This window comes from Martes martes (genome assembly GCF_963455335.1).
Source record: "Martes martes genome assembly, chromosome: 8".
NCBI classification, from domain to species: domain Eukaryota; kingdom Metazoa; phylum Chordata; class Mammalia; order Carnivora; family Mustelidae; genus Martes; species Martes martes.
This window is the reverse complement of record NC_137895.1, coordinates 24352506-24369113: the sequence shown is the minus strand read 5'-3', so window position 1 is coordinate 24369113 and position 16608 is coordinate 24352506. Positions and strand designations below refer to the sequence as shown.

Genomic DNA, 16608 nt, shown 5'->3' with positions numbered 1-16608 from the left:
AAAAAGAAGAAACTTGGCTGAAATTTAGTAGAGGAAGGAAATAACAAAGAAAAATCAGGAATAAATAAAATAGAGACCAGAATAAGCAATAATGTAATATTAAAAGTAATGACCAGTTTTTCAAAAAAAACCCCAACAAACAAAAAACAAAAAACCCCAAAATTGACAATGCTCTAATTACATCAACTAAGAAAAAAAAAGAGAAGCCTTAGTCTCAAAAACCAAAATAAGGGGGGCACCTGGGTGGCTCAGAGGGTTAAGCCTCTGCCTTCGGCTCAGGTCCTGATCTCAGGGTGCTGGGATTAAGCCCTGCATCAGGTTGTCTGCTCAGCGCTGAGCCTGCTTCCTCCTCTGTCTCTGCTTGCCTCTCTGCCTCCTTGTGATCTCTCTCTCTGTGTCAAATAAATAAAAAAAAATCTTAAAAAAAACCCAAAAAACAAAACAAAATAAGAAATGGAAGAGAAAAAAATAGAACAGATAACCACAAAAATACATAGTATGGTAACTATATTACTAGAAACAATTATATATTAACAAATCAGATAACTTAGGAAAAAACCCAGATAATCCTAAAAACAAACAAGTTATCAAGATTGAATCATGAATCTTGAAGTAGAACATCTTCTTAGACCAATAACAAGAATTAAAGTTGAATTAGGAATAAAAAATCTCCCAGCACAGAAAAGCTCTAGATCACCTTGTTTCATTGGTGAATCTACCAAGCATTTAAGAAAAATAATTAATGATAATCTTTATCAAATTTTACAAATAATGGAATAGAGGGAACACATTCAGAATCATTGCATGAGGCCAGTACTACCCGAAATACCAAAGCAGGATAAAAACAATACAAGAACAGAAAGTCTTATTTTCTTTCCTTTTTTTTTTTTTTTAAGATTTTATTTATTTGACAGAGAGAGACACAGTGAGAGAGGGAATACAAGCAGAGGGGGAGTGGGAGAGGGAGAAGCAGGCCTCCCAGCGAGCGAGCAGAGAGCCCAATATGGGGCTCGATCCCAGGACGCTGGGATCATGACCTGAGCCGAAGGCAGAGGCCTAACCCACTGAGCCACCCAGATGCCCCAAGTCTAATTTTCTGACATAAGTATTGCTACTCTGACTTTATTTTGGCTTCCAATTGCATGATAAATGTTTCTCCACCCCCTCACTTTCAATCTGCATATGTCTTTAGATCTCAGATGAGTCTTTTATGGCCAGCATATAGATGGGTCTTGTTCAGTCCATTTACATGCAAAGTAATTATTGATAGATATGTAGTTATTGCCATTTTATTACTTTTTTGTCATTTCTGGAGGTTTTCTCTGATCCTAGCTTGTCTTTGTCACTTTTGGTCTCTCCTTTCCACTCAAAAGAGTTCCCTTCAATATTTCTTGCAGAGCTGGTTTAGTGGTCATGAACTCCTTTAGTTTTCATTTGTCTGGGAAACCATTTCTCCTTCAATATCTGAATGGTAGCCTTGCTGGATAGAGTATTCTTGGGAGTAGATTTTTCTCATTCAGCAGTTTGCATATATCATGTCACTCCCTTCTGCCTTGCCAAGTTTCTTTTGAGAACTTTCCAGGTAGCCTTATGGGTTTTCCTGTGTAAGTTGATGACTTCTTTTATCTTGCTGCTTTTAAGGTTTTTTCTTTGTTACTATATTCTGCAAATTCAATTACAATATGTCTTGGTGTCGGCCTGCTTTTGTTGATTTTGATGGGGGTTCTCTGTGCCTCCTGGACCTGGATGTCTGTTTCCTTCCTCAGATTAGGGAAGTTTTATGCTGTTATTTCTTGAAATAAATCTTCTGCCAGCCTTTCTCTCTTCTTCTGAGAATTCTATGATAAGAATGTTATTACATGTGATGGAGTCACTGAGTTCCCTAAATTTATTCTTGTGTTGCATAATTCTTCTTTCTCTCTTTTGTTCAGCTTCATTGTATTTCATTATTTTATCTTCTAGGTCACTAATTCATTCCTCTTTTTTTTTTTTTTCCCCCAGCCTACTGTTCATTGCATCAGACCTGTTTTTTTTAATGGCATTTTAAAAAAGGATTTTATTTATTTATTTGACAGAGAGAGAGAGAGAGATCACAAGTAGGTAGAGAGGCAGTCAGAGGGTAGGGGAAGCAGGTTCCTTGCTGAGCAGAGACCCTGATGCGGGGCTTGATCCCAGCACCCTGGGATCATGACCTGAGCTGAAGGCAGAGGCTTAACCTACCGAGCCACCCAGGCCCCCTCATCAAACCTGTTTCTAATCTCATTTATTGTATTCTTCATCTCTCATTGACTGAGAGTGTAGTCATGTAGATATGAACATATCATGTAGATATGAACATTTTTCACAGTACTAGTTATAGCTAAGTTGCTCTTAAATTTCTGTTAGTCATGTGTCAAGTTTCCATTTTCAACATCTTTACCAACACTTGATAGTATTATCAAATTTTTGAATTTTTATGGACTGTGGAGTTGTGAAATTTTATGTCATTATTATTTTAATTTTTATTTATTTTATTACTAAAGAGGTTAGGCATCTTTTCATGTTTTTATTAGACCCTAGTGTTTTTCTGTTCTCAGCGCTGCTTGTTTAAATCCTTTGTACATTTAAAAACTTCTGTAGTTTTCTCATTTATTTTTAGAAGTTTGGATACTATTGCTTTTCCCAGTTTGTGACTCATCTATTTACATTTTAAAGATTTTCTTTCTTAATCAAAATTTATAATTGTTAATGAAACAAAATGTATCACCATTTCTCTTTGTTGTTTTTGAACAAGATAGTAAAGGTATTTTTGTGAATTTAAATTTTAGATTTTCACATTTAGGAGTTTCTTTTTCTTTTTAAGATTTTATTTATTTATTTGAGAGAGAGAAAGAGAGTGCATAAGCGGTGGGGAGGGATGGAGGAGAGGAAGAAGCAGGCTCTTCACTGAGCAGAGCCTGAAGTGGGGCTCAATCCTGGACCCTGAGATCATTAGTTGAGCTGAAGAGCTGAAGGCAGTTGCTTAACTGACTGAGACACCCATGTGCCCAGATTTAGGAGTTTCATCTAACTGTATTTTATTTCTTTGAATTGTGAGAAGAATAATCCCCCTCCCCATCTCTTGTAGTTTTGTTATAGGTACCCCGCTGGCTAGCCCCATTTACCAAGTAGCCATTGTTAGGCATTTATCAAGTTGTTTATTCTCCACTGTCATTTTGTCGTTTAGCAAGTATTCATATATATAGTTTTGAGATCTCTTTTCTGTCCTAGTCTGTTTAATCTTTTTGTGGGTCAATATCACACCATCACACTTACTCTGGCATTAAATTGATTCTTGTTGTCTGATAGAACAAGTCTCTCCACCGTGTTCACATAAATCTTGGATATTCTTCCACAGAGTATTTTGGAATACTTCCACAGAGTATTTCGTCAGGTAACACAAAAAACTCATGATTTTGACAGAGATATAATTGACTATATAATTGGTTTTAGAAGCCCTCCCCCAAGTATTGTTTCTTTCTATTAGTATACAGACCATATACTTATGTCTTTCAATAGATTTTTATGATACTTTCTGTAAAGATGTTATACATCTTTCATTAGCGACATCAAATAAGTGCTTTTTGGTATTAATGTAATGGTGTTTTAAAATTACATTTTTGAATGCTTCTATTCTTTTGTATAAGAACTTAAGTGATTTGTAAACAATTCAGTCTTCTATAGGCTTGATAATTTATTCATAGATACAAGTTTTCTGTGTGGATGGTCATATTGTGAAGAGATATTGAAAATTTTGCTTATATGCAGATGGCAAATAAACACATAAAAAGATGTTCAGTATCATTAGCCATTAGAGAAACCCAAATTAAAGCCACAAGGTATCACTAAAACTTACTTTAATGGATAAAATAAAAAATAGTGGTAATGCTAAAACTGGGTCATGCATACAGTGCTGGTGGGAATGTGAAAAGATGCAGCCACTCTGGAAAGACTGTGGGATTTCTTATAAAATTAAACATATGCTTACCATACAACCTCAGGCCTCATCAAAATTTAAAACTTTTTTTTTTTAATTTAAAACTTTTGCTCTGTGAAAGAACCTGTGAAAAGAATGAAAACATAAGCTACATACTGGGAAGTATTTGCAAACCACATATCCAAGAAAGACCTTATATCTGGAATATATAAAGATCTCTCAAAATTCAAAAGAATAATAAAAACAAACAGTCCAATTAGAAAATGAGCAAAAGACACTTAAAAATAAAATTGTAAAAAAACTGATAAAAAAACATGAACAGATAGTTCTCTAGGAGTATGTACAGTTGTAGGATGCTTACCTCATTTAATTTTAGGATTATCTTGATGGACATTGGGCAAGCTGGTTCTAAATTTCGGAGGAAAAATGTCTTGAATAGCCAACAAGTAGAACATGCCTATTTTTTAGAGGATTTTTTAACAAAGCATTTATTTTTTAAAGCACATAGAACATTTATAGCATTGGCTATAAGGCAAATCTCAAAAAATTTCAAACATTGGACTCATACAAACCACATTTTACTGTAATCGATTACAGTAGAGACCAATTTTTGAAAAGATAGAACCAAAAAGATCCTATACATTTGAAAGTCTTAAGTAGACATTTAGAAGTAATTCATGGGGAAAAGTAGAAATTATGTGATAATTTAGAAATACAAAAAACTTGTTGGAAATTTGGTTGGAATTGTTCTGAATCAGAAAACATTGAAGGCTAAAATGTTTCTTATCACTATTTTAAATATACTTTACAATTTTTAGTATATAGTAGTGTTTTTATTCTCATTTAGTTCTACATAATTTAAAATTATCCTTATATTTTCTATTTTCTGTGAGTAGGTATTGCACATCTTTGCTTTGATAATTCCTAGGTATTTTTTAAGTTACTAGAATTATCTCTTTAGAATTTAATTTGTAATTGTTTATTGCTGGTATGTAGAAATAGAGCTATTTTTTGTATATCGACTTTGTCTTCCATGGGCTTAAAAATTCACTGATTAATTCTAATACCTTAACTCTAGGTTATTTTGGATTTTATAAATATACAATTGTATTATTTATGATGGACAGCTGTTTTACTTCTTAATTTTCAATCCTTGTACTTCCCCTCCCCCACTGCCTTTTTATTGTTTTTGTTCTTGCTAAGCCTGCTATTTCAGTGCTGAAAGAAATGATGTTAGTGGATATCTTTGTCTGATTCCCATTTCAGAGAAAAAGTGTTCAGGCTTCCAACATTTTATCATTAAGAATTATATTTGTGGTAGGTTTGTTTTTGTAGATATCCTTTATTAAATCAACATTATTATTTATTTTGAGTCTCAAATTTTTCCATATTTGGCCATTAGGAGCCCTTTCAGCCTAGCTCCTTAGTCTTTTTGATATGTCACCATCTTTTTTTTGAGCTTCTTCCTATTACCTCAAGATGTTCATCTTGTACCTTCCCTGTCCTGGCCCTGGAAACAGTTGATTCCTTTTAGTGGAAGTGGTATTTAGAATCTAAGTTCTGGAGGTTTCTTTGCTTCTTGGTCCTTTCAACAGACAATACTAGGAAATATCTATGTCCATCTAAATAGAGCTATGTATCTATTTAAAATTGTAAGGTCATACAGATACATCCATTTTCAGTTCCATACCACAAGATACTTTCCAATGTTTTCTCTTTCTCTAATTGTAATTTTTTTATAATTGTAAGAATCCTGTTTCCGTTAAGGTCAATATATTAACTTAGTTGTTCAAGCTAAAATATACAGATGATAATGTCTGGATTCCTTAATATTTTCCTAATTCATGTTTCTATCTTCTTCTTCTTATGGTCCATATCACTGAGCATTTATTTATGTTGACTGTCCCTCCTGAGTTTCCTCTCTGGCTGCTGGGTCTGCTCACATCTGTGGCTCATAGAGACAGAGCTGCTCATGGAGTACCCTGCACAGTAGGAACTACTCAGGTGGTAAAAGAAGCAGCATTCTCTACCCTTTGGGCTGGCACTTGCTCCCTTCCAGACCCCCTGGAGTCTGTTACTACCTTGACAAGATATGTAGAAGAAGGCTCTCTTCTGTCACTGCTCTCCCTGGACTCTCACCTTCAGTGAGGAAAGATGTGGCTAGTCCTGTCAAACTCTCCTGGACCTTTTGGGGATACTTGACCTTCCATCCACCTTCCTTTCCTTTTCGAGTGTGTGTGTATGTGTGTGTTGTGTCAGATTTAGACATATTATCTATTAAAGTGAGCAAGATACTCTCACTTACCAATTGAGATTCTTTTTCCTCTCTCCAATATAAATAAGACAGAATGGTGCTGACCAATGAGACAGTAGCAATGTCAACATAAAAAAAAGGAGAGAGGTACTTTGAAGAAATCATATCATGCCATGTAAACAATTACGCAACTATAAAAATAGCTGGATGACTTTGAGATTTTGATAGGAATAATTTTAAACAAATTGAAGATATGCTACACTTAAGATATGAACTACTAGCTAAATTTTAGAATACTAGTTTTTTTTCAGAGCATATTGAATATGGATTTTTTTTATTGTATTATTTAGCCCCAGGGGTATATGTCTGTGAATCACCAGGTTTACACACTTCACAGCACTCACCCTCCTGAATGTCCATAACCCCACCACCCTCTCCCTACCCCCCCCCTCCCTGCAGCAACCCTCAGTTTGTTTTGTGAGATTAAGAGTCTCTTATGGTTTGTCTCCCTCCCGATCCCATCTTGTTTTATTTATTCTTTTCCTACCCACCAAACCCCGCACGCTGCCCCTCAACTTCCTCATATCAGGGACATCATATGATAGTTGTCTTTCTCTGATTGACTTATTTCACTAAGCATAATACCCACTAGTTCCATCCATGTTGTTGCAAATGGCAAGATTTCATTTCTTTTGATGACTGCATTGTATTCCATTGTATATATATACCACATCTTCTTTATTCACCTGTTGATGGACATCTAGGTTCTTTCCATAGTTTGGCTATTGTGGACATTGCTGCTGTAAACATTCAGGTGCACGTGCCCCTTTGGATCACTACGTTTGCATCTTTAGGGTAAATACGCAGGAGTGCAATTGCTGGGTCATAGGGTAGCTCTATTTTCAACTTTTTGAGGAACCTCCATGATGTTTTCCAGAGTGGTTGCACAAGCTTGCATTCCCATCAACAGTGTAGGAGCGTTCCCCTTTCTCCGCATCCTCGCCAGTGTCTGTTATTTCCTGACTTGTTAATTTTAGCCATTCTGACTGGTGTAAGGTGGTATCTTACTGTGGTTTTGATTTGTATTTCCCCGATGGTGAGTGATGTGGAGCATTCATGTGTCTGTTGGCCATCTGGATGTCTTCTTTGCAGATATGTCTGTCCATGTCTTTTGCCCATTTCTTGATTGGATTATTTGTTCTTTGGGTGTTGAGTTTGATAAGTTCTTTATAGATTTTGGATACTAGCCCTTTATCTAATATGTTGTTTGTAAATATCTTCTCCCGTTCTGTCAGTTGTCTTTTGGTTTTGTTGACTGTTTCCTTTGCTGTGCAAAAGCTTTTGATCTTGATGAAGTCCCAGAGTTCATTTTTGGCCTTGCTTCCCTTGCCGTGGGCGATGTTTCTAGGAAGAAGTTGCTGTGGCTGAGGTTGAAGAGCTGGCTACCTGTGTTCTCCTCAAGGTTTTTGATGGATTCCTGTCTCATACTGAGGTCTTTCATCCATTTTGAGTCTATTTTCGTGTGTGGTGTAAGGAAATGGTCCAGTTTCATTCTTCTGCATGTGGCTGTCCAAATTTCCCAACACCATTAGTTGAAGAGACTGTCTTTATTCCATCGGACAATCTTTCCTGCTTTGTTGAAGATTAGTTGACCGTAGAGTTGAGGGTCTATTTCTGGGCTCTCTATTCTGTTCCATTGATCTATGTGTCTGTTTTTGTGCCAGTATCATACTGTCTTGATGATGACAGCTTTGTGTTAGAGCTTGAAGTCTGGAATTGTGATGCCACCAACTTTGGCTTTCTTTTTCAATATTCGTCTGGCTATTCAAGGTCTTTTCTGGTTCCATATAAATTTTAGGATTATTTGTTCCCTTTCTTTGAAAAAGAAAGGTGGGATTTTGATAGGGATTGCATTACATGTGTAGACTGCTTTACGTAGCATAGACATTTTCACAATATTTGTTCTTCCAATCCATGAGTGTGGAACATTTTTCCATTTCTTTGTGCCTTCCTCAGTTTCTTTCATGAGTACTTTATAGTTTTCTGAGTATAGATTCTTTGCCTCTTTGGTTAGGTTTATGCCTAGGTATCTTATGGTTTTGGGGTGCATTTGTAAATGTGATTAACTCCTTAATTTCTCTTTCTTCTGTCTTGTTGTTGGTGTAAAGAAATGCAACTGATTCCTGTGCATTGATTTTATATCCTGACACTTAACTGAATTCCTGTACAAGTTCTAGGAGATTTGGAGTGGAGTCTTTTGGGTATTCCACACATAGTATCATATCATCTGCAAAGAGTGATAGTTTGACATCTTCTTTGCCAATTTGGATGTCTTTAATTTCTTTTTTTTTTTTGTCTGATTGCTGAGGCTAGGACTTCTAGTACTATGTTGAATAGCAGTGGTGATAATGGACATCCTTGCCATGTTCCTCACCTTAGCAGAAAAACTCTCAGTTTTTCTCCATTGAGAATGATATTTGTGGTGGGTTTTTCACGGATGGCTTTGATGATATTGAGGTATGTATCCCCTATCCCTACACTTTGCAAAGTTTTGATCAGGAAAGGATGCTGTTCTTTGTCAAATGCTTTTTCAGCATCTATTGAGAGAGAGTATCATATGGTTCTTGCTCTTTCTTTTATTAATGTATTGTATCACATTGATTGATTTGCGGATGTTGAACCAACCTTGCAGCCCTGGAGTAAATCCCACTTGGTCGTGGTGAATAATCCTTTTAAGGTACTGTTGGATCCTATTGGCCAGTATTTAGGTGAGAATATTTGCATCCGTGTTCATCAAGGATATTGGTCTGTAATTCTCCTTTTTGATGGAGTCTTTGTCTGGTTTTGGGATCAAGGTAATGCTGGCCTCATAAAATGAACTTGGAAGTTCTCCTTCCATTTGTATTTTTTAGAACAGTTTCAGAAGAATAGGTATTAATTCTTCTTTAAATGTTTGGTAGAATTCCCCTGGGAAGCCATCTGGCCCTGGGCTCTTGTTTTTTGGGAGGTATTTTGATGACTGTTTCAATCTCCTTACTGGTTATGGGTCTGTTGAGTTTTCTATTTCTTCCTGGTTCTGTTGTGGTAGTTTATAGGTCTCTAGGAATGCATCCATTGTTCCCAGATTGTCAAATTTGCTGGTGTAAAGTTGCTCATAATTTGTTCTTATGATGATTTGATTTCGTTGGTGTTGGTTGTGATCTCTCCTCTTTCATTCATGATTTTATTAATTTGGGTCCTTTCTCTTTTCTTTTTTATAAGTCTGTGGCCAGACTTATCAATCTTAATTCTTTCAATTAATTCTTTCAAACAACCAGCCCCTAGTTTCGTTGATTTGTTCTACTGTTCTTTTGGTTTCTATTTCACTGATTTCTGCTCTGATCTTTATTATTTTTCTTCTCCTCCTGGGTTTAGGCTTTCTTTGCTGTTCTTTCTCTAGCTCCTTTAGGTGTAGGGTTAGGTTGTGTATTTGAGACCTTTCTTGTTTCTTAAGAAAGGCTTGTACCACTATATATTTTCCTCTCAGGACTGCCTTTGCTGTTTTGCTTTTGAACAGTTGTGTTTTGAACAGTTGTGTTTTCATTATCATTTGTCTCCATGAATTTTTTCAATTCTTCTTTAATTTCCTGGTTGACCCATTCATTCTTTAGTAGGATGCTCTTTAGCCTCCATGTATATTTGAGTTCTTTCCAACTTTCCTCTTGTGATTGAGTTCTGGTTTCAGAGCAGTGTGGTCTGAAAATATGCAGGAGTGATCCCAATCTTTTGGTACCGGTTGAGACCTGATTTGTGATCCAGGATGTGATCTATTCTGGAGAATGTTCCATGTGCACTAGAGAAGAATGTGTATTCTGTTGCTATGGGATGGAATGATCTGAATATATCTGTGATGTCCATCTGGTCCAGTGTGTCATTTAAGGCCTTTATTTCCTCGTTGATCTTTTGCTTGGATGATCTGTCCATTTCAGTGAGGGGGTCTTAAAGTCCCCTACTATTATTGTATTATTGTTGATGTGTTTCTTTGATTTTGTTATTAATTGGTTTATATAGTTGGCTGCTCCCATGTTAGGGGCATAGATATTTAAAATTGTTAGATCTTCTTGTTGGACAGACCCTTTGAGTATGATATAGTGTCCTTCCTCATCTCTTATTATAGTCTTTGGATTAAAATCTAATTGATCTGATATAAGGATTGCCACTCCAGCTTTCTTTTGATGTCCATTAGCGTGGTAAATAGTTTTCCATACCCTCACTTTAAATCTGGAGGTGTCTTTGGCTCTAAAATGAGTTTCTTGTAGACAGCGTATTGATGGGTTTTGTTTTTTTTAATCCATTCTGATACCCTGTGTCTTTTGATTGGGGTATTTAGCCCATTTACATTCAGGGTAACTATTGAAAGATATGAATTTAGTGCCATTGTATTGCCTGTAAGGTAACTATTACTGTATATTGTCTCTGTTCCTTTCTGATCTACTACTTTTAGGCTCTCTCTTTGCTTAGAGGACCCCTTTCAATATTTCCTGTAGAGCTGGTTTGGTGTTTACAAATTCTTTTAGTTTTTGTTTGTCCTGGAAGCTTTTTATCTCTCCTTCTATTTTCAATGATAGCCTAGCTGGATATAGTATTCTTGGCTGCATGTTTTTCTCATCTAGTGCTCTGAATATATCATGGCAGTTCTTTCTGGCCTGCCAGGTCTCTGTGGATAAGTCTGTTGCCAATCTAATATTTTTACCATTGTATGTTACAGACTTCTTGTCCTGGACTGCTTTCAGGATTTTCTCTTTGTCATTAAACTTGTAAATTTTACTACTAGATGACAGGTTGTGGACCTATTCTTTTTTTTTTTTTTTTAATTTATTTCTTTTCGGCATAACAGAATTCATTGTTTATGCACCACACCCAGTTCTCCATGCAATAGGTGCCCTCCATAATACCCACCACCTGTCTCCCCCAACCTCCCACCCCTGCCCCTTCAAAACCCTGAGATTGTTTTTCAGAGTCCGCAGTCTCTCATGGTTCATCTCCCCTTCCTATTTCCCTCAAGTCCCTTCTCCTCTCCATCTTCCTATGTCCTCCATGTTATTTGTTATGCTCCACAAATAAGTGAAACCATATGATAATTGACTCTCTCTGCTTGACTTATTTCACTCAGCATAATTTCTTCCAGTCCCATCCGTGTTGCTACAAAAGTTGGGTATTCATCCTTTCTGATGGAGGCATAATACTTCATAGTGTATATGGACCACATCCTCCTTATCCATTCATCCATTGAAGGGCATCTTGGTTCTTTCCACAGTTTGGCGACCGTGGCCAATGCTGCTATAAACATTGGGGTACAGATGGCCCTTTTTTTCACTACATCTGTATCTTTGGGGTAAATACAGTAGTGCAATTTCAGGACCATAGGGAAGCTCTATTTTTAATTTCTTAAGGAATCTCCACACCATTCTCCCAAGTGGCTGCACCAACTTGCATTCCCACCAACAGTGGAAGAGGGTTCCCCTTTCTCCACATCCTCTCCAACACACGTTAATTCCTGTCTTGCTAATTTTGGCCATTCTAACTGGTGTAAGGTGGTATCTCAATGTGGTTTTAATTTGAAATCTCCCTGATGGCTAGTGATGATGAACATTTTTTCATGTGTCTGATAGCCATTTGTATGTCTTCATTGGGGAACTGTCTGTTCATGTCTTCTGCCCATTTTTTGACATGATTATCTGTTTTGTGTGTGTTGATTTTGAGAAGTTCTTTATAGATCCTGGATATCAACCTTTTGTCTGTACTGTCATTTGCAAATATCTTCTCCCATTCTGTGGGTTGCCTCCTTGTTTTGTTGACTGTTTCCTTTGGTGTGAAGAAGCTTTTGATCTTGATGAAGTCCCAAAAGTTCATTTTTGCTTTTGTTTCCTCTGCCTTTGGAGACATATCTTGAAAGAAGTTGCTGTGGCTGATATCGAAGAGGTTACTGCCTATGTTCTCCTCTAGGACTCTGATGGATTCCTGTCTCATGTTGAGGTCTTTTATCCATTTTGAGTTTATATTGTGTATGGTGTAGGAGAATGGTTGAGTTTCTTTCTTCTACATATAGCTGTCCATTTTTTCCAGCACCATTTATTGAAGAGACTGGGTGTGGACCTATTCTTACTGATTTTGATGTGGGTTCTTTGTGCCTCCTGGACTTTGATGCTTGTTCCCTTTGCCTTATTAGGGAAATTCTCTACGATAATTCTCTCCAATATAACTTCTGCTCCCCTTTCTCTTTCTTTTTCTTCTGGAGTCCCAATTATCCTAATGTTGTTTCATCTTATGATATCACTTACCTCTCGAATTCTCCCATCATGGTCCAGTAGCTGTTTGTCTCTCTTTTGCTTAGCTTCTTTATTCTCTGTCATTTGTTCTTCTATATAACTAATTCTCCCTTCTGCCTCGTTTATCCTAGTAGTAAGAGCCTCCATTTTTTATTACACTCAATAATAGCTCTTTTGATTTCAACTTGGTCAGATTTTAGTTCTTTAATTTCTCCAGAAAGTGTTTCCATGCCTTTTTCGAGTCCAGCTAGCACCTTGAGAATCATCATTCTGAACTCTAGATCTGACATATTACCAATGTCCATATTGATTAGGTCCCTGGCCTGTGGTACTGCCTCTTGTTTTTTTTTTTTTTTTTTTTTGTGGTGAATTTTTCTGCCTTGTCATTTTATCCAGATAAGAATATATGAAGGAACAAATAAAATACTAAAAGGGTGGCAAAGACCTCAGGACAATGTGCTTTAACCAAATCAGAAGAGACCCCAAATCATGGGGGGAAGAAAGGGGGTAAAAAGAACTTCAGAGAAAAAAAAATAAAAAAAAATTAAAAATATAAAAAAGAATATATATATATATATATATATATATATATATATTAGACTGGTGAATAGAACAGGGTCACCCACTGAATTTTGGGAATATTTTGGTCTCTTAGAAGAAACTACCTCCCCAAATTTTAAAGAATGAAAAACATATATAAGGGTAAACACAATGGAGGGATGGAATATGACTATAAAGACAAATTTTTTTTTTAAATTTCTAAAAAAAGAGTTGATAAGTTGGTTGGGAGAATAAAGAAAAAGTGGAGAGTGGAGAGAATTTGCTCAGGCTTCAGACTAGAACAAAGCCCTGTGCTAGATTTAGGGTATATTTTGATCTATTAGAAGTTGTATCCCAAATTTTTTTAGAAGAAAAAACCCTATGTGTATACAAAAAATAAAGTTAGATACAATGAAGGTTAAAATATGACTATAATCATGAAGGTTCAAAAAATATTTTTTTTTGGAAAGGTATTGTTAAGATTACCTAGTTAAAAAACGTTAAAAGAGGAAAGGGTAAAAGTAAAAAAAAAAAAATTTAGCAGAAGAAAAAAAAATAAAAAAAATTAACTTTGCAAGGCTAAAGGATCATGGGGAGAAAGCCATGAATTCCATACTTTGCTTTCTCCTCCTCTGGAATTCTGCTGTTCTCCTTGGTAAGTGAACTTGGTCGTGGCTGGATTTCTTGCTGATCTTCTTGGGGAGGGGCCTGTTGTAGTGATTCTCAAGTGTCTTTGCCCGAGGTGGAATTGCACCACACTTACCAGGGGCCGGGCTAAGTAATCTGCTTGGGTTCGCTTTCGGGAGCTTTTGTTCCCTGAACGCTTTCCATAGAGTTCCGGAGGATGGGAATGAAAATGGCGGCCTCCCAGTCTCCCGCCCGGAGGAGCCAAGAGCTTGGGACCCCACTCCTCAGTGCGCCCTTGGAGAAAATCACTCAATCACTCCCCTCTCTCTGGTCTCCAGCTGCGCTCCGAGCTCACCGGGCCTGTGACCAAGCATCTCTGTCTCTGGCACACAGCCCTGTCTGGAGTATCCAAATCCCATAGATCCCTGCGCTCTTCCAAGGGGGTTTCCCTGGATCTTGTGGGGTCCCTGCTCACAGAACAGTGGTCTGTGTCACGGATCACAATTTAAGGTAACCCCGAGTTGAGAGCTCATTCCTTGGCTCTGTCTATGTAGCTGGCTTCCCTGCTCTAATACCTGCAATTTCTCTGACACTCAGACAGCCCTGATCCTTTGATGACCCCGTGGAACCTGAGACCATGCTGTCCCCGCATGGGCTTCACCCTGATTTAGCCTCTCGAGCTATGTCCCTCAGTGGAGCAGATTTTTAAAAGTTCTGATTTTGTGCTCCATTGCCCCACTGCTTGCAGGGAGCTGGCCCCTCCCACCGCGGTCTATCTTCCCATCACTTTGGATTCATTTCTCCGCCAGTCCTGCCTTTCAGAAAGTGGTTGATTTTCTGTTTCTAGAGTTGCTGCTCTTTTTCTCTTCAATCTCCTGTTGGATTTGTAGGTGTTCAGAATGGTTTGATAAGCTATCTAGCTGATCTCCTGCTACCTGATGTCACTTTAGCCTGCTACTTTTCTGCCATCTTGACTCCTCCCTTGAATATGGATTTATGAAGTTATTTCATTTTAGTTGATTGATATTTTATTTCTGCTCTAGTCTAACTAATGTTGGAAAAACTTGCTCCATTGCTTTTTTCCTTGAGGAACAATACAGACAAATGATTTTCTTGTTTAATATTGAAGTAAGGGGGTGAATGTGAACATTATGTTATAATTCCATTGTCTGATCTCAGTGGCCTTTTGGTTATGGAAAAGAAAAGCTGTCTGGTTGGAGCTTAGGACACAGACATTATAGAGAATAGAAGGCAATACGTAGTGTCTTTGTCCTTACTATTTATCCTCATGGCTTCTCTACTGCCCTATTTCACATTCTTAGTGCCAAGGAAATGATGAATAAGCCAGAAACATTTGCATAAGGGCAGTCAAGTGACTTCTTGGTGTACTTTATACAAATTGGAGTCATTGTTTGTTATTAAATATCTGGAAGCTTATGTAATTTCAAAACTTGTTTCTCTTTGGCAGAAATAAGAGAACTGATGTTAGAAAACTTGCTTATCGATTCCTGGTGGATAACTTGAATCCTATAATATTAAATTTTGTGAAAAGGAAGAGGTTCCATCAAATATTTCTTGAGGAGATGCCCTGGAGAGCTCAGATGAACCTGTATCTGGCAAGTGCACACTTCAACCTGCTTTTAACGAAGCTGGGGGAGCGTACAAAGATGAAATTTGGCCCTTCACATCCAGTGGTCAGGTATAGAATATTATCCGTGAATGATACTTTTTTAGCATGAGCATGGATTTTGTTTGTTATGTTCAGCGCTCCAAAGTTGATAATAACTTAAAAAGATTTACAGAGTGCTTCTTTCTTTACTGATCAATGATATATTACTTAATTTCTTGTCTCAGAATCTTCCCCAAACAGGTGCTGGATATAAGCACTTAGGAAGTACTAATCTGCACATATCTTGAATATATTTGTTAGTATAGCTTTCTGTGAAGGAGATAGTATCATTTCAAGAGAAATATAATATTAATTGTGTATTAACTATAGTTGTTAGATATTAGACAAAACTTTCATTTTGAGGTATATTTAAGGCTCAATAAACATAAATTGTATTTTCTCATACAATGTACACTTTGTATCATTAATTCAGAAGACACTGTTGAGCTCTTGAGTATCCTTGGCTAAAGTGTTATGGGAGATAAAATAGAAAATAAATACATAATGTGAACTACTATGTAATCATTAAAAAGGCGAGTAGAGCCTTTCATAAAGAAAAAAATACAACTGAGCTCCTGTTAGATACAAGTTCCTGAGGTAGACAAAATGAGCATGAAAAGATGAGCAGGACATACAAGATAGAGTCTCACAGGGTGGATCACAGGTGTTAATGAACAACTTTAAATAATGATATAAGGTGAAGTATACAAAAAGTCTTTTTGTTCATGGGGAAAAGGCTTTTCTCCGACTGAAACTCACAGGAAAGATTTCATGGGGAAGGGCCACTTGGCCTGGTTCTTGATAAATAGGCAAGATTTAGAAATGTGCAGATAGGGAAAGAGGTATTCTAGGTGGTTGGAAGCACGTGAGTTAGAGCCCAGGTAGGAAACACAAGATGAGAACCTGAAATGGTCTGACCAGAATCTAGGGTAAATGAAAAGGAATAGTGTGAAATAATTTAAAAAAAAAGATCTGTAGCAGATCATGGAGGGTCTTAACTACTAAATCTGAACTTTAATTTATATACAGTAGTGTATTATTAAGGGTTTTTGAGCAGGGCAATGACAGAAAATTTCTCTGACAGCAACGTATCAAATGGATTGGAGGAAGGAGAGACTGTAACAGGGTTACAAATTAAGAGGGTATTTATTTAAATAATCCAGTGATAAAATATGCAGGTAAAATCCATGGTAAACTTGGTATGTGTTTTCATTAGAATTTTGGTTAAATCATTACCAGATTGAACCTTCATTAA

The 16608-nt window shown here is 36.9% G+C and overlaps 1 protein-coding gene across 1 annotated transcript in view; it reads left to right on the top strand.

Annotated features, from left to right (window-relative positions):
- CFAP54 (cilia and flagella associated protein 54) overlaps positions 1 to 16608 on the top strand; it is a gene marked incomplete at its 3' end in the record, with an annotated part of 309422 nt that overhangs the window by 142137 nt on the left and 150677 nt on the right. The window contains exon 32 of the mRNA XM_080810201.1: positions 15153 to 15383. Coding sequence (XP_080666327.1) covers positions 15153 to 15383 — 231 coding nt within the window. The remainder of the gene's footprint in view (positions 1 to 15152; positions 15384 to 16608) is intronic.